This window comes from Mus caroli, unplaced genomic scaffold, assembly GCF_978045245.1.
Source record: "Mus caroli unplaced genomic scaffold, Mus_caroli_1 scaffold_2, whole genome shotgun sequence".
NCBI lineage: Eukaryota > Metazoa > Chordata > Mammalia > Rodentia > Muridae > Mus > Mus caroli.
The window spans coordinates 165,094,725-165,113,300 of NW_028227257.1; the positions used below are offsets into that span (position 1 = coordinate 165,094,725).

General features: G+C 37.4%; 1 protein-coding gene across 1 annotated transcript in view; it reads right to left on the reverse strand.

Moving 5' to 3' along the window:
• Malrd1 (MAM and LDL receptor class A domain containing 1) overlaps positions 1 to 18,576 on the reverse strand; it is a 745,053-nt gene that overhangs the window by 506,606 nt on the left and 219,871 nt on the right. The window contains exon 18 of the mRNA XM_021156265.2: positions 17,358 to 17,445. Within this exon, the coding sequence (XP_021011924.1) occupies positions 17,358 to 17,445 (88 nt within the window). The remainder of the gene's footprint in view (positions 1 to 17,357; positions 17,446 to 18,576) is intronic.

Consider the following 18,576-nt stretch of genomic DNA (forward strand, 5'->3'; position numbering starts at 1 on the left):
TACTTCACCAAAGCTGTTTATAAGCTTTAGGAGTTGTCTGGTGGAATTTTTAGGGTCACATATATATACTATCATATCATCTGCAAAAAGTGATATTTTGACTTCTTCATTTCCAATTTGTATCCCCTTGATATCCTTTGTTGTTGAATTGCTCTGGCTAGGACTTCAAGTACAATGTTGAATAGGTAGGGAGAGAGTGGGCAGCCTTGTCTAGTCCCTTATTTTAGTGGGACTGCTTCTAGCTTTTCACCATTTACTTTGATGTTGGCTACTGGTTTTCTGTAGTTTGCTTTTATCATGTTTAGGTATGGGCCTTGAATTCCAGATCTTTCCAAGACTTTTATCATGAATGGGTGTTAGATTTTGTCAAATGCTTTTTCTGAATCTAACAAGATGATCATGTGCTTTTTGTCTTTGAGTTTGTTTATATAATGGATTATGTTGATGGATTTCCATATATTAATCCATCCCTGCATCCCTGGAATAAAACCTACTCGGACAGGATAGCTGATTGTTTTAATGTGTTCTTGGATTTGGTTAGTGAGAATTTTATTGAGTATGTTTGCATCACTATTTATATGGGAAATTGGTCTGAAGTTCTCTATCTTTTTTGGATCTTTCTGTGGTTTAGGTATCAGAGTAATTGTGGCTTCATAGAATGAGTTGGGTAGAGTTCCTTCTACTTCTATTTTGTGGAATAGTTTGTGCAGAACTGGAATTAGATCTTCTTTGAAGGTCTGATAGAACTTTGCACTAAACCCATCTGGTCCTGGGCTTCTTATTGGTTGGGAGCCTATTAATGGCTGCTTCTATTTCTTTAGGGATATGGGACTGTTTAGATCGTTAACTTGATCCTGATTTAACTTTGGTACCTGGTATCTGTCTAGAAATTTGTCCATTTCGTCCAGGTTTTCCAATTTTGTTGAGTATAGCCTTTTGTAGAATGATCTGATGGTGTTTTGAATTTCTTCAGAATTTGTTGTTATGTCTTCCTTTTCATTTCTAATATTGTTAATTAGGATGCTGTCCCTGTGCCCTCTAGTGAGTCTGGCTAAGGGTTTATCCACCTTGTTGATTTTTCTCAAAGAACCAGCTCTTCAGTTGATTCATTCTTTGAATAGTTCTTCTTGTTTCCACTTGGTTGATTTCGCCCCTGAGTTTGATTATTTCCTGCTGTCTACTCCTCTTGGGTGAATTTGCTTCCTATTTTTTAGAGCTTTTAGGTTTATTGTCAAGCTACTAGTGTGTGCTCTCTCTAGATTCTTTTTGGAGGCACTCAGAGCTATGAGTTTTCCCTCTAGAAATGCTTCCATTGTGTTCCATAAGTTTGGGAATGTTGTGGCTTCATTATCATTAAACTCTAAAAGGTCTTTAATTTCTTTCTTTATTCCTTCCTTGACCACGATATCACTGAGAAGAGTGTTGTTCAGTTTCCATGTGAAATTGGCTTTCCATTATTTATGTTGTTATTGAAGATCAGCCTTAGTCCATGGTGGTCTGATAGGATACATGGGAAGATTTCAATATTTTTGCATCTGTTGAGGCCTGTTTTGTGACCAATTATATGGTCAATTTTGGACAAGGTACCATGAGGTGCTGAGAAGAAGGTATATAATTCTGTTTTAGGATAAAATGTTCTGTTGATATCTGTAAAGTCCATTTATTTCATAACTTCTGTTAGTTTCACTGTGTCCTTGTTTAGTTTCTGTTTCCATGATCTGTCCATTGATGAATGTGGTGTGTTGAAGTCTCCCACTATTATTGTGTGAGGTGCAATGTGTGCTTTGAGCTTTACTAAAGTTTCTTTAATGAATGTGACTGCCTTTGCATTTGGAGCATAGATATCCAGAATTGAGAATTCCTTTTGGAGGATTTTACCTTTGATGAGTATGAAGTTTTTCTCTTGTCTTTTTTGATAACTTTGGGTTGGAAGTTGATTTTTTTCGATATTAGAATGGCTACTCCAGCTTGTTTCTTCAGACCATTTGCTTGGTGAATTGTTTTCCAGCCTTTCACTCTGAGATAGTGTCTATCTTTTTCTCTGAGATGGGTTACCTGTAAGGAGCAGAATGTTGGGTCCTGTTTGTGTAGCCAGTCTGTTAGTCTGTCTTTTTTTTTTTTAATATTTTTATTAGGTATTTTCCCCATTATTTGATTTTTTGATTATTTGATTATTTGGGTTATTTGATTTTCTGGCATCCACCTTCTTGAGTTAGTCTATGACTTTTTATTGTGGAATTGAGTCCATTGATATTAAGAGATATTAAGGAAAAGTAATTGTTGCTTCCTATTTTTTTTGTTGTTAGGGTTGGCATTCTGTTCTTGTGGCTATCTTCTCTTTGGTTTGTTGAAGGATTACTTTCTTACTTTTTGTAGGGTGGGTTTCCGTCCTTGTATTGGTTTTTTCTGTTATTATCCTTTGAAGGGCTGGATTTGTGGAAAGATAATGTGTGAATTTTGTTTTGTCATGGAATACTTTGGTTTCTCCATCTACGGTAATTGAGAGTTTGGCTGGGTATAGTAGCCTGGGCTGGCATTTGTGTTCTCTTAGTGTCTGTATAACATCTGTCCAGGATCTTCTGGCTTTCATAGTCTCTGGTGAAATTCTGGTGTAATTCTGATAGGCCTGCCTTTATATTTTACTTGACATTTTCCCCTTAATGCTTTTAATATTCTATATTTATTTAGTGCATTTGTTGTTTTGATTATTATGTGTCGGGAGGAATTTCTTTTCTGGTCCAGTCTATTTGGAGTTCTGTAGGCTTCTTGTATGTTCATGGGCATCTCTTTCTTTAGGTTTGGGAAGTTTTCTTCTATAATTTTGTTGAAGATATTTTTTGGCCCTTTAAGTTGAAAATCTTCATTCTCATCAACTCCTATTATCTGTAGGTTTGGTCTTCTCATTGTGTCCTGGATGTTTTGATTTAGGATCTTTTTGCATTTTGTATTTTCTTTGATTGTTGTGCCGATGTTCTCTATGGAATCTTCTGCAACTGAGATTCTCTCTTCTATCTCTTGTATTCTGTTGCTGATGCTGGCATCTATGGTTCCATATTTCTTTCGTAGGGTTTCTATCTCCAGCGTTGCCTCACTTTGGATTTTCTTTATTGTGTCTAATTCACTTTTTTGGTCTTGGATGGTTTCTTTCAATTCCATCACCTGTTTGGTCGTGTTTTCTTGCAATTCTTTAAGGGATTTTTGTACTTCCTCTTTAAGGTCTTCTACCTGTTTAGCAGTGTTCTCCTGTATTTCTTTATGTGAGTTATTAAAGTCCTTCTTGATGTCCTCTACCATCATCATGAGATATGCTTTTAAATCTGGGACTCTCTTTTTGGGTGTGTTGGGGTGCCCAGGACTGGGTGGGGTGGGAGTGCTGCATTCTGATAATGATGAGTGGTCTTGTTTTCTGTTAGTTAGATTCTTATGTTTGGCTTTCGCCATCTGGTAATGTCTGGAGTTAGTTGTTATAGTTGTCTCTGGTTAGAGCTTGTTCTCAGGTGATTCTGTTAGCCTCTATCAGCAGACCTGGGTGACTAGCTTTCTCCTGAGTTTCAGTGGTCAGAGTACTCTCTGCAGGCAAGCTCTCCTCTTGCAGGCAAGGTGCCCACATATCTGGTGTTCGAACCTGCCTCCTTGCAGAAGATTTTATCCACTCACCAGAGGTCCTAAGATCCCGTGGAGAGTTCTGTGTGGACCTTGGGGGTGTCTGCAGACTCTGCGCCCAAGGTGCGCTGGTGATTGCACGGACCAGAAGGGACTAGTCGGGACAGTTCTGAACATGGAATCTTACACATAGGTGACACATGCCCTCTCTTTTGCCCTTCTCACCACTAGTCACCCTCACAGTTATTACAGGACTTCTACTTTTATTGATTTGTGTGTTTCCACACATAAGAGAAAATAGGAAATATCTGATTTGTGTCCAGCTCATTTTACTCAGTATTGTGTGATCTGCCTCCATTTATTTTTCTTAAAAATAGTATTTCCATCCATTTTAGTGGTTAATGATGCATACACATACAGATTTTCATTATCCATTGATGTGTGGATGGGTAACTAGGCTGATTCAACACCTTACCTATTATGAATTGTGCCACAGTAAACAGGATTAGGCACATGGAAAAAAAAAACTTAAAAGGATATCATTTAACAAAACTTCTACCAGAAATCTCAGTTCTTTTTACATTCATTTTATTACTTTTTGTAAATTTTATGATTATTGTGTCTACATAATTTCCATCACAAACTTTACCCTCTCCAACTTCTCCCATGCCCTCTGCTTGTTGAACCTCATGAGCCCTTCTTAATTAATAATTGTTCATATATATCCATATCCATACATACATATGTATATATAAATACAACTTGCTGAATATACTAAATGTTGCTTATATATATAGATGTTTAAGGTTGACCATTTGGGATTGGTTAACTTATCAGGGGCTTATCCTGGGAAAAAGACTGAATCCAGACTGAATAGCTCTGTTAGCAGCCATTCATTAATTGACTTCAGTTCTTCAACTAGGGTTAAAGCCTTGTGAGATTTACCCATCCATCTAGGGATGTTAGCTGTTTTAGCATTGTGAAGATCTTTCTTTGATGACCATATTTTCAAAATCTTATGGGTACAACTTTCTGTAATATGTAAGAGACACTATCTCATCAAAGCTGCCCTGGTCCTCTGGTTCTTATAATCCTTCATGCTCCTATTTTCCATAGTTCCTTAGTCTTAGGTAGAGAGTTTGCTTCTACATGTGTAGACTGGAGATTCTAAGGTTTGAAACAACAATCTCTATTTTAAGTGTTTACTATTTCTTTCAATTAGAGATAAACAAATTTAAATGTTTTACCTTTAAAGTAAGTTGCTAGTTATTTAACAAAGTTTACTCTCAGAAGTAGTCTATAAATTGAACTCACAATGGTGGTGGCTCAATTTTCCATATATATACATAATTTGGACATTATATATTATATGAAAATAGCATACTGTATTACTGTATAATGTTATACTAAAGAAGCTAAAACTATATGAGCTTATAATCACTACCACAAACATCCTGATTTTTACTTAGAAATTTTTTATTTCATTGTGAACCTTCATAATAATATATATTCTTCTGAATCTCTACTCCACTACAGATTTTAAAATAAATAATATAAAAGCATGACTTCATGTATTCATTTTATGAATTGCTCATAATAATTATGTTACTCTAAGACAAATATAACTGATTATTCCACCTGCTCAGCATCATCTCAGAGAGAATGGAAACAGCAAGTAACTTTTTAAGGTGAAGGCAGAGGTGCCCATTCTCTTCCCTTGAAACTATTCAGCTTGAAACACACATGATTCTGCTGAAAGATGGGAGACCTCAGCATATTTTCTTGGTGAAACATTAATACTAATAAGTATAGATGCCAAGAATCACACTAATCCATTTCAACAGTAACAACAAAAACCAGGATATTGATTGTGTAGCATGCAGAGGTCTATGAAAAGCTAACAAATACAAAAAACAATTCTGATTATTCATAGCATATATTTAGCAATTTAATATGTTATGAATTGTAAAATTTGAAATTTATTTAGGAATGAATCTAGGTAAAAATGAAGGGCTAATAAATGCTCTAGCAACTGGTAATCACACAATATCAGTATTCTGGCCATTTTACTAACTAATAATGAGAATGGACATATTGACATAAAAATAAAATTGAGAAAAAAAACAGTTTGGCATAAAATTAATCTCACTGCATAAATGTAAATGAGCATAAAATAAAGTGTTACCACATAAGAAATTAGAAAATAAAAGGGTCATGTTACAAACAAAGTGAAAGAAAGAAAAACAACAAAACAAAACAAAACAACAAAAACCAGAAATTACTGAGAATACTATTGGGAAAACTGCTGAAGGACACACACTTGCAGCTGACATCACAGTATGCTGGGGAACCTTGGTTTCAGCCATGGCTTTGTGGATATTTTCTAGCTTACATAAACAGTCCTGAGAGAACATCCGTGGTCATAACAATAAGAATGTTTGTGAGAAAAGAGGACACTGTGACCTTTGGTTCCAGGAGCTGAAGATTGCCATCTGACCTTCAGAGAGCCCCTGGGCACTTCCCTGATCCCTTGGAGCCTCCTCTTGCTTATGCTTATATTGGGGCTCTTGAATAAAGCTTTTAGAGCTTGATCAGCATGATTGACTTGCTTTCATTCTTCCTGTGTCTTTCCCTCCCACTCTCTCACTGCCTTGCCCTGGGTCCCTGCTGATTATCCCTGCAGGTCAGGGCAAACTGGCACCCAAAGTGTGTGGCCCCAAGTCTGGGGTCTGAGAGAGTCACACTGAGCTACCACTTTGTCAAAGAGTGAGAGAAGGCTCAGACTGAACCACCCCTTCCTCAAGAAGTGCGTGAAGGTTCACACTGGACCTCCGCCTCCTCAGGATGTGAGTGAAGGTCTGCACAGGGTCACTGCTTCATTAGGAAGTGAGTGAAGATCCCCACAGATATCGTAGCAGGGTCACCCTCACTGTGAGACTGATCTGAGAAAGATAGGAAGAGTGGCTAGACTTTGGGACAAGCATTAAGTAAACATGAATTGTTTTTAAAGGGATCTCAAGGAATCCCTCAAGACAGGAGGAATGTGGGTTAGGAAAATTTGTTTACAGCCAAGAGCTGCTCCAGGTGGGAGGAATAGGGTTTAAAATAAAATAAAATAAATAAAGAGAGTAAAAAACAAAACTACAAAAACAAAATAACAGATGTTAGAAAAAAATTTTTAGCTCAAGCACATTTATGTTATTCTTAATTCCCAGAAGTAGGAATGGTAAATATATAAATGAAAGAATTTGACAAGTTGAGGAGTAATTAGGAAAGTTAGAAAAGCAGGGCACTGAGAAGCAACTATCAGTAGCTACCACTGTGTCTCCTCTTCCTTCTCTAGCAGAATTCCCAGAAGAAGGAGATAAAGAGTTAGACTTTGAACAAGAGAGAGAGAGAGAGAGAGAGAGAGAGAGAGAGAGAGAGAGAGAGAGAGAGAGAGAGAGAGAGAGAGAGAGAGAGAGAATAGGTTTCAGAAAAGCAGTTATCCCCTGTTCAGGACCTTTGAGCAAAAGAGAAGGAAAATGGAAATCAGCTATTTCAGAGCTCTCCTAGGGACAGAAGGAAATCAGGGGACATTCTGCTTCCCCTCTGGCTCCTATGGAGATATTCTTAGCTCTGTTTAGGATATCTGGGTCCCTTTGAGAAATCAAATTTTATTCCCTCTCTGTCTATTGTCTGTCCTTGGTGCACCAATTGTCCATATGTCTGTCTATTTATGTTTGTTTTTGTTTTGTTGTTTGAATGATTGTTGTTCTGTATTTAATGTTGAAAGAAAAAAATGGTTAAAACTTTATCTGCTGGCTGTCCATCCTCTGATTTAGTTTAACTTGTTTAAAAGGCAGTCTCAATTTGAACAGCAGAAACTGGTAAGTTACACTGCACTGTGGCTGGGAGTCAAGTACAGCTGGAAAAGCCTTGCTAGAAGCTGATTATCTACACAGGAGCTCTTAAAGGGGCAAGCAGTCTTTTGCTTTTGTAACAGAATGTAGCTTAAAATTGGTAACTCAGGATTGGAGTTATTCTAAACAACATGTGGCATGAGCCAACCCAGGAAAACAGGTCTTTAAAGATACTTCTAAATTGCGATAATATTTTGTGTAATTATTATTCTAGAAACTAGACTTATAAAGGATAAGATTTAAAACAATATTTATTTAATGATGTATTAAAAGCTGCACTGTCATGCATTCATATATAAAAATTGGCAGCCAAACTTCTTAACGTGAAGGTGATGATTTTGGTATTGATTTTAAAGAGAATCGATTGTTTAAAATTGGGTTTTGCTTTCCAAAAGTTTTGGATATATTCTAATATTGCAAAAGAAACTTTGAAAATATGGTTAAAATTGCAGGTGTTCCATTGACTGCAGTTTGCTGTTTGATTGCAAGCTCAGGATTTTTAACTCACCCGTATATTGTAATTAGGATGATAACAAGTGTTTATCTTTTGAGAACACTAATGCAGCGATCGGGCCGTACAAAGCAAAGACAGACTTATCTGGATATATTCATCTTTGTGCAGAAATTGGACCCTCATACAATCAGTTTGGCTATGGCTGCTGCCTTGCAGGGGACTACAGTACAGGCAATGCTTCCAGCAATAAGGTTAAGTATAAATCATCTTAAGAAAGACTGTCCAAAATTTAGAGGCATAGACAGACAGTCAAATTCTTCCCCTGGAATCTGTTCTCACTGCACAAGGGATAATCTTTGGGTCAGGACCCTGGCAATATGCTCAGATTAAAAAAATATTTATATTTGAGTTAATGCAAAGCTCAGAGCAGCTTCATGGAGGCTTGTGTGGCATTTCTTTTGTTTTGCAAACCCTGCCTAGGGAAGTTTTGGGACCTCACCTCTCCTTGCCTCCAGGGAATTATTTTTTAATCCAAAAAAAGTATTAGATATCTATCCAGGTGTTGTTCAAAATAAAGTTTAAACTTAAGATATATGAAATGTCAATGAGGCTGTGGAACTTCTAAAGGCATTACATTCTGGTCTGCCCACTCCAAATAGAGTAGAGGAAGCTTCTGTAATCAATTGTTATCAATTGTTATCAGTTAATCAAACATTAGCTGCTTATTTTAGTTATTGTTACTCAGTGTGCCCACAGCAATTCTTTGGTAAAAGAGAACATTAATGTGGAATCATCTTTCTTCTTCTCCAAGTAAAGTTTTAACATCCTGTCATGAAGCTGTTTGTGGTGCTAATCAAGAATTGTAAGGTAAAATCATGAAGATATTTTTTTAAAAAAGTCTTAAAACCCTGATGAGACATCTATTTCTTGTCTCAAACAGCAATTAAATTAGTTAATGCAGAATATTGATATTTGGTCTCTTGCACAGTAAACTTTTTAGGTAAAATTGATAATCATTATACAAAAGATAAGTTGTTAAAAATTGCTTCCATGTATGCTTTTGTATTTCCTGTAAATTTATGCATGCATCCCATAAAGAATACCTCTACTGTATTTATAATCAGTCCTCCTATGGGAGAGAAGTATTTGTGATTGGATCACATGTTTATTCTTTTGAGTTTCCTCCTGCTTCACACAATTAATTGAATTGTGTGTTGTAGTAGGTGTTTTAAAATCTTAAAAATCAAGCAGGTAGAGATATTCATAAAGGATTATTAGAAAATAGTAGTAGATTTGAAAGATTGTTTCTTTACTATTCATTTGCATCATCAGGATTATGAAAGATTAGCTTTCAGTGTTCTTTCTATTAATTTTAAAGGGCCAAATAAAAGGTATCAATGGATAGTTCTTTCTCAAGGCATGGCTAACAGTCCTACTTTATGTCAAAAATTTGTGACACAAGCCATTCAGTCTAATAGACAGCAATAACCAAAAATATACATTATACATTGCATGGATGATATCTTATTATCAGGGAAAGATCCACAGAACTTGCTTCTATGTTATAGAAATTTACAACAGGCATTATCTGATAAAGAGTGACAAATAGCTCCAGAGAAAGTGCAAACTCAAGATCCTTATAATTATTTAGGTTTTAGACTCACAGATCAAGCTGTTTTTCCTCAGAAAATAATTATTTGTAGGGACAATTTTAAAACTTTAAATGATTTTCAAAAGTTGTTAGCTGATATTACTTTGCTTTGTCCTTATTTAAAGCTTACTACAGGAGAACTGAAACCCTTATTTGATATTCTTAGGGGGAGTGATGATCCTACCTCTCTTCAAGTTTTAACTTCAGAAGGGTTGTTGGCCTTACAAGTAGAAAGAGCTACTGAAAAACAATTGTTACTTATATAGATTATTCTTTGCCTTTACATTTGTTGATTTTTTAATACTACTCATACACCTACAGGATCTTTTGAGGTCAATTGCCTCAGTCTGTGGAACTTGTCACACAGATCCTACTGGAGGTGATATGGCACAAACACCATTCTTGCTCAAAAAAAAAAAATCCTATTTATATTGGTCATATAAGAACTCATTCTGATCTTCCCGGACTTTTAACTGCAGGCAATGATTGTTTTGACAAAGCTTTGATAGAAGAAGCTTTAGTTTCAGATCCTATTGTTTTGACTAAATGTGGTCACAATAAAATTCATCTTTTTGGTCATACCTTAAGCCTCCTATATAAGATCGCTAAGGAACAAGCTAGAATGATTTTAAAGCAATGTCCTGACTGTCTTACATTGTTTCAAGTTCTTCATTTAGGGGTTAATCCAAGAGGTCTTATGCCCAATCATATTTGGCAAATAGATGTAACTCATTATTCAGAATTTGGAAAATTGAAATATATACATGTCTGTATTGACACTTGTTCAGAACTCATTTTTGCTTCTCTACATACAGAAGAAGCTTCTAGAAATGTAATTAATATTGCTTACAGGCTTTTATTGCTATGGGATTGCCTAAAATCATCAAGGCCGATAATGGCCCTGATTATACTGGAAATAGCTTTATACAATTTTGTAATGAATTTGGAATTGAACATAAAACTGGAATTCCTTATAATCCATGGGACAAGGAATTGTTGAATGTGTGCACTACACTCGAAAAAATTGGCTTTTCAATACAAAAAAGGGAGAGTCATATCCCCATACACCACAAAAAATTTTAAAATTTCAATGTCAAGGAACTCTCTGAGTATGGGGAAGAGGGCATATTTGTGGTTTTTTGTTTGTTTGTTTGTTTTCTGCAGGATGCTGAAGGAGCATGCTATTGGCCAGAGTAGTTAATGAGACATGCTGATGCTGGGACAAAAAAATGATGCTGATCTTGAGTTTTTAGAGTGTCCTGACAATGATGATAGAGAAGGTATATTGGGCCTTCATCCCTGATCCTCCCTTTACTGCATCCAACAGTATGGGAAGGCCTAGAAATTGTGGCAATGCTAAACACCACTAAGTTGATAGATATGCCTGTTGGAAAAAATTTCACCATCAATAGAGAAATTAATTACTAAAGATTTAGAGCTAAAGTCTCCATATACTTTTGTGGGAGGCACAGCTACAGGCACTTCTGCCATAGTTTTGCAAGGAAAAATTTATGAGCTTCTTAGAACAACAATAGATACAGAATAAAGAAAAGGAGCTGAGTACACAGTCTCCACACTGTAGACACATCACCCTTTTTCTTGGCTATCTCTCTTAAGAGAGGGCCTGATACTTGCCAAGATTAAGAAATGTCTCAGCCTGCTTCCTTTTTGCTGCATTAGGACATCCTCCATTGTGGGATGTCCCTTATTCCATACCAGTTGTAGAACTTTTCCCCCAATATTTGAAGTACCCTTGTTCTTGATCCCTGAACAACAGCAATTTAAATTCTGCTACACTAGTCCCAGTGATAATTTGTGCAACCAAACTAGCTCACCTAGTCAGGATCTGATTGCCCCTGAAGGGTTCTGCTTTTGATGAAATGGTACCCTTACTAAAACTTATTCCAAAAACATAAATAAAGAATTGCTGTGTCTTTCTGTGACCCTAGTTCCTCAGTTGACCTTGCTAACTCCCGCCAAGTATTTGAGCTGGAATAGCTCCCTGGATAGTAGAATCAAGCGAGCTGTTTTTCTCCTTGTAGTGGCCAGTGCCTTCTTGGTAACCTCTGTTATGGCTGGAGGAAATTTAACCCATTCTCTTACCACCGCTAAATTATCTCAACAATTTGCATTGGCAGATGAAGCTTCCATTGAGTCATTAGTTTCTTTACAGAGACAATTAACTTCCCTTGCCCAAGTTGCCTTACAGAATCAAAGAGCACTTGATTTGCTGACTGCTAAGAAAGGTGGCACCTGTCTCTTTCTGCAAGAAGAATGTTACTTTTATGTAAATGAATCAGGTATAGTGGAAACACGAATCCAACAGTTACATAAACTTAAGTTGGAGCTCCAGAGAAAACAGTTTTCAGCCACTGCTGCTAATTGGTGGAAGTCCTCTATGTATATCCTCTTGATGACCCTCCTTGGACCTTTAATAAGCATTTGATTATTAGTAACTTTGGGGCCTTTTATTTTTAACAGAATTACTGGTTTTATAAAACAGCAGATTGATTCCTTGGCATTGAGCCCTTGCAAATTCATTATCATAGACTTGATTTGGCTGACAGAGGACTTGCTAAACTTGAGGTGGTAATTCTCCTTCAGGAGCTTTATAGGATTCAGACCTGTGCATACTGGTTCTTGATAAAATGAATCCGGTATGGGCACCAGCATGGGTTGCTAGGCCAAGCACCCCAGGGAAAAGTCTAACATGAACCATCTCTGAATTCCTCGTGAGACAAACCTGGTTTTCAAGGAGGTTGGTATCTGTTTTCAACCTTATCCTAAGGATTTTCTAAGGCTCTGCCTCTGTGGGTCATGATGGTACCCACGGGAGGAATCAGGTCAATCCTCCCCCGACTAGTTGACACCCACTCATCCAAGGATGAGATGACTATTGATTACCCCAGTTATGTGGGGCCTTATTGAAAATAATTAAAAGGGAGGAGATGCCTGGAGCCATGGCCTCAAGCCATGGCCTTGTGGATATTTTCTAGCTTACATAAACAATCCTGAGAGAACATTCGTGGTCATAACAGTAAGAATGTTTGTGGGTAAAGAGGACACTGTGACCATTGGTTCCAGGAGCTGAAGATTGCCACCTGACCTTCAGAGAGGCCCCGGGCTCTTCCCCCCTCCCTCGGAGCCTCATCTTGCTTATGCTTATATTGCCACTCCTGAATAGAGTTTTTAGAGCTTGATCAGTATGATTGACTTGCTCTCATTCTTCCTGTGTCTTTCCCTCCCACTCTCTCACTGCCCTGGGTCTCCAGTGATTATCCCTGCAGGTTGGGGCAAAAGTACAGTACTGCTCTTTGAGAGGAGGGTCATCATAGAGCTAAGGGAAAAGACAGAATAGATGTGAGAAATACTCTTAAGTTGAAGTCAGCAGATTTTGCCAGTGGACAAGTACAGTGGGATGTCAAATGTTAAAATTTCCAGCTGAAATTCAGCCTGGAGTTGATGGACAAAACTGGCATTGTGAGCAGGGGTAGGAAAAGCATGGAGAAAGAGAGGCTGCAGCGGAGGCACGATAAAAGAAGACCCTTCTAGCTGTTCCTTGAAAATCATAGGGGAGACAGAAAGCATTGGCACTTTAGGAAATACTTCAGTGATTTCTGTTTGTATTTTCATGAATTTTAATTTTCATTCTACTGTATTACTTTCATTTCACTGTACTACTGAACAACAATGGTAGTTTAGTTAGTACCTGAAAGCAAATTGATAAGTATAAATGAATGTACAGGCCGTCATACTACCTTATCTAATGTGACAACAGAAGAACACTGGATGAGAATTATAGAGAAAAATATTACTGTCTCATTTTTGTTTGTTTTCAATTTACAAAACACTGTCTTTTGTGGAACATTCAACTTCATGGGGCATTTTGGGTTGGACCAAAAGACTCATTTATTATGAAGATAACACAGAGCCAAACAGTTTAGACAGGTTTTAAAGTTTCATATTTTTCTTCCCAAACTTGAGACAGAAAATTGGGACTAATGGTCTGTAACAGATACTTCCCAGCTCTGCTTCTGCCTCCAGCAACTCTACTCTAGCCTTCTTGGCACCACGAGCCACAGAATAAATTCAGTAAAATAATTGGGGAATCTAGATTTTCAATGATGACTCGCCCTACTTTTCAGTATTCTTTCTTCTACAGCATCCCCCAAAACACAATGATTCTAAATATAAACTTGGAAAGTATGTAGGGAAAACCCAGGCTATTAAAATTAGAAAATTTAAGCTGTAATATCATTCTTGCCATGAAGTTTTATATCATCTAGATCACTTGTATTCTGAAAATTAATATTTTACAGTTACAAAACAGAATTCATAAAGGGTTAATATGTTTGATTATCAGCATGCTAGTGATTCATGTCATGGACGCAAGATATAGGCATGTCTGGTTAACTTGTCACTTCATTTTTCAATGTAAGGCTAAATAGTAAAGTTACTGATTCTACTCAGCAGTTAACATATAGCAACCATAGATGGATCAGACCTTATTCTCAACACTTAAAACAGTATAGAATTGGTCTGAAATTGTACGTCAGTACTGACATACTTGCCTAGCATGCATGAAATCCCCATCCTATCTCTACCACTCTGAAAAGAATACAAGACTATATAAAACACTGTTCTAATATTGTATTATGACATCTATTTACAAATTTGCTGTCTGGATAAGACTGTATATATTCTCTGCCCTTACGTATCTCCCTATAGCTAAAGAATACTGACTACTAGCCCGTTGACAGGCTTAACTTTATGGATGTGTGTAAATATATGCATACCATATCCTAATATGGGTGTAATGCTTTCTGTTCTCCATCCTCTAATTTGAAAACAGATATCTCAGATGGGGAGGTGGCCTTAAGCTCTAGTCCCATATGGGCAGGACATATGGAATGGAGATTCACAGCTTAGAACTTCAGGAGGATTTGTAGAGCTCTGAATAAGAAATTGATATCATTGCTATTCTTTTTCTAAGCTAACCCACATGTTCAGAGCTAGAAGTAGGTTTTGTGGTTATATGCAAATGAGAATTGTCTTTCAAGAAGTCTGTCTATATACCGTAAGTTATATTTTATATGGAAATAGTTAATACTTAAGAAATAATACAATAGAACACATAATGAAGATAATAAAAAACACCTAAAGGTGGGTACCACTCTATTTATCCTTTTCTTTAGAAAATATTATCATCCCCACATGCAAGATATAAAACAGCAAATAAATAATATACCTGCTTTCTTACAACTGCCATTATTATCAAAGAAAAGAAAATTTTCACTATAAGCATAATAGGTGGTGTGTACAAAATAAATTGAGGGACAAAAGAGAGAAAATGTCAGAAAACAATGTATATGATATCCCCTGTATCCATTGAATAAACATGGGCACTCAGGAGAAGCATATGTCAAGAAGAATGAAAAGCATGTGTCAAAGCCCAGACTGAACTTAACTAAATAGACTAAATAAGTACTAGGTAGAAGGGATTTTTTTTATAGTTGAGGACTCACTGTGGAAAGGGGAATCATGAATTCTGGGGGAGACTGTCCTTTATGCTTTGTGAGACCTAACTGAAATTTGATTTGACTCTGAAGGCAGTCTTGGGAAGATGCTGATGATCATGAAGGTATCATCATCTAACATTAAAAGGACCCATTGGGCTGCTGTTGAGAGAATATGATATGAGGTTCAAAGATAGAAACAAAGAGACCACTTACAAATCAAATGGAATCTTAACAACAATGGTGGCTTGGGGTAAGGGCAAATGAATGAGTTGATTTTGGAAAGATCTGAGGTATATGAACAGGCACACTTACTAAAATATGAAGAGGTGATGAAGCAGCTTTCTTACTAGACTTGCAGAGATTGGTTTGGCTTTGCATAGTGCTCTGAAGAATAGCTGGAGTCTAATGACAGCAATTGCTACTGCTTGAATGGTTAGATAGAAAAATATTAACTTCAGAGAAGGGAGTGGAATGGAACCCATAAACTGCTTTAAAGCTCTTCCACCCAGGGATGCCAAGGTAAGGGAATCACACGTAGTTAGAATATATGCAAACCGGCTAGGCATGATGGTTCACAACTTTAACCCCAGTACTCAGAGGCAGAGGTAGATGGATTTCTGAGTCCAAGGCCAGCTTTTTCTACAGAGCAAGTTCCAGGACAGTGAAAACTACACAGAGAAATTCCATTTTGAATAACAACAACATCAAACAAACAAAAAAGATATGTATCGAAAGATGGCCTAGTCGGCCATCACTGGAAAGAGAGGCCCATTGGACTTGCAAACTTTATATGCCCCAATACAGGGGATTGCCAGGGCCAAAAGAATGGGAATGGGTGGGTAGGGAAGTGGGGGGGGTATGGGGGACTTTTGGGATAGCATTGGAAATGTAATTGAGGAAAATACGTAATGAAAAATATTAAAAATTAAAAAAAAAGATATTAGTAAGTAAGTTACTATTGGGTCCCAGTATAGTCTGCAAATGACACTCTGGGGACAGGATTTAGGATGGGGGATAAGACCTGATGGTGTCATGTGATGAATCCTAAAACTCAGACTCCAGAGACTAGCATTGGAATGCAGATATGAGTTTATTGCCCAGCCCATAAGCCTATATACAGGGTTTGACTCAATCCCAAGTTTCTAAATATGTGGCCAATGAAAGCCCTACCTAATGATGTTACTCAGAAGAAGCCAGGGGAGTGTAGAGATGTGAGTGAGTGGGGAAGTGGGAGGGGTCATCATCATCTGTCAGCACATCCTTTAGGTTTAGGGCAGCAGCTACCATCCTGGCCTTGGTTCCTTTTTGTTGTTTCACCAGTGTTCTGGGAACCATTTCAGATCTAATACCCGGTACGGTAAATCAGGACTCTTTGAGGACTCACAGAAGCCTATGGTGCCTTGCTCTCTGTCCCACTTTTCCCTGCACAAGGTTGACTTCCACACGCCCCCCTCCCCCCACATGACACTGGTCTTCTATATCATTTGCGTTGAGAGCTTCTGGTCTGAGTCCCAGTGTAATGTTTATGAATTTCATTTTCAGTTTTACTGGACCACTGTGCATTGCTGAGTAGGAACAGCCTCTTCTCTACAACCTGTTCTAAGCCTGGGCTATTCTGATTTTTAGTAGCTTCTCTCATTATCTCAGAGAATTTTATTAGTCACTCAAGTTGTGATGTTGAACAGAACATAAGTATGGAGTTTAGGAGAGATGTGTCCGGTGAAAATATAAATCTGGGAAATAGTCTATTTTCAATAGATATAAATTTTAAAATGTAGAAAAATAGATTATAAACAATAACTAGGAATAGTTACAGTATAGCTCAAATTTTAAATATTGGTGTCATTGAAGATAAATGAAATGGTACTGAAGTTTTTAAAAATGAAATGTGGCTATAAACAACTTGGTAATTACTATATTGAAACAATTATTTTTATAATCATTAAGTCTCACAAAGATCATGATACTGCATTATAACTTCAGATATGACTTACCAAAATTTTGTATGTGATAAAATAAAGAAATAAGAGATTCAAACATATTTACTATATTCCAAAGGTTTAAGACTAATTACTAGCAAAGATTTAGAATTTTTTTTCAAGTGTCAATAACTTTAAGGAACTGTATAAGTGAGAGCACTTTCTGTTATACCTGAGTATTGGTTTTTTTGGTATTTCATTCAAGTAGACAGATTTGGAAATTCTCATGTCTTTGAAATGTTCTCTTACCTGGGTAGAGGGTACAATCCATGAATGACAGATCATCAATTGCAATATCTCCAGTAAATCCATCTCCCACTGAGGCCACTATCAAGATCTAAGGTATAAAAGAAAAGAGTTGAATTGTGAATAAAATTATAGAACCCTGGGGATGAAAAGGAGCTCACAGGGCTGGGGAGATGGAGACAGCTCACTCAGCAAAAATGATTTCTACATAAGTATGAGGTGTTGAGTTTGATCCAATATACCCACCATATATGGGGGGGGGTGTTGAGTACCTCTAATCCCATCACTGAGGAGGTGGAGAAAGGATGATTCTAGGGTCCCACTGGACAGATAGTCTAGCACAGTGGTTATCAACCTTGCTAAAGCTTCAACCCTTTAATACAGTTCTTCATGTTGTGGTAAGCACCCAAACATAAAATTATTTTCATTGTTACTTCATAACGATAATTTTGATGATGTTATTAATCATAATATAAATATTTTGAAGATAAAAGTTTGATAAAAGGGGTGTGTGACACACAGATGTATAATTACTGGTCTAGTCTAATTGGTAAGTTTCAAATCTCAGTGAGAGAAAGACCCTGTCACACAGAAGTGAAAATGGTTCATGAGGATAACATCTGAGCTTGTCATCTGGACACCATTTGCACCTTCCTACATACATACATACATACATACATACATACATACATATAGATGCATAAGTGTGCAAACACAGACATACACAAACCATATATATATGTATGTGGGTGTTTGTGTGTATGTGTGTGTGTGTGTATGTGTGTGAGAGAGAGAGAGAAACTGAGAGAAACGGAGAGAAACGGAGAGAAAAATGAAAAGAAAACTATTCATGCCCTTCCGGTTGGCACCAGTACCAGCACCAGGTCACCTTGGGTGCAGAGTCAGCAGACACCCCCAAGGTCCCCTAGAAGACTCTCCACACGATCTTAGGACCACCAGTGAGTGGAAAACAACATCTGTTCCAATCCAATCTCACAGGACATGAGATAGCATTAGGGAAGCAGAAAAGCCAGCCTGACCAGGGTCACAAATCCTTTCCAGCCAGCACCAGCACCAAGTTACCTGGGCATGGAGTCAACGGACACCCCCAAGGTCCCTAGAGGACAGCTGCTGAGGAGGACCGAGTTTCGGGCTCGAGACATCCAGGCATGTTCTCTGCCAGAGGAGAGGTGTCTGCCTCACCCAGGAGGGCTTTGCAGGA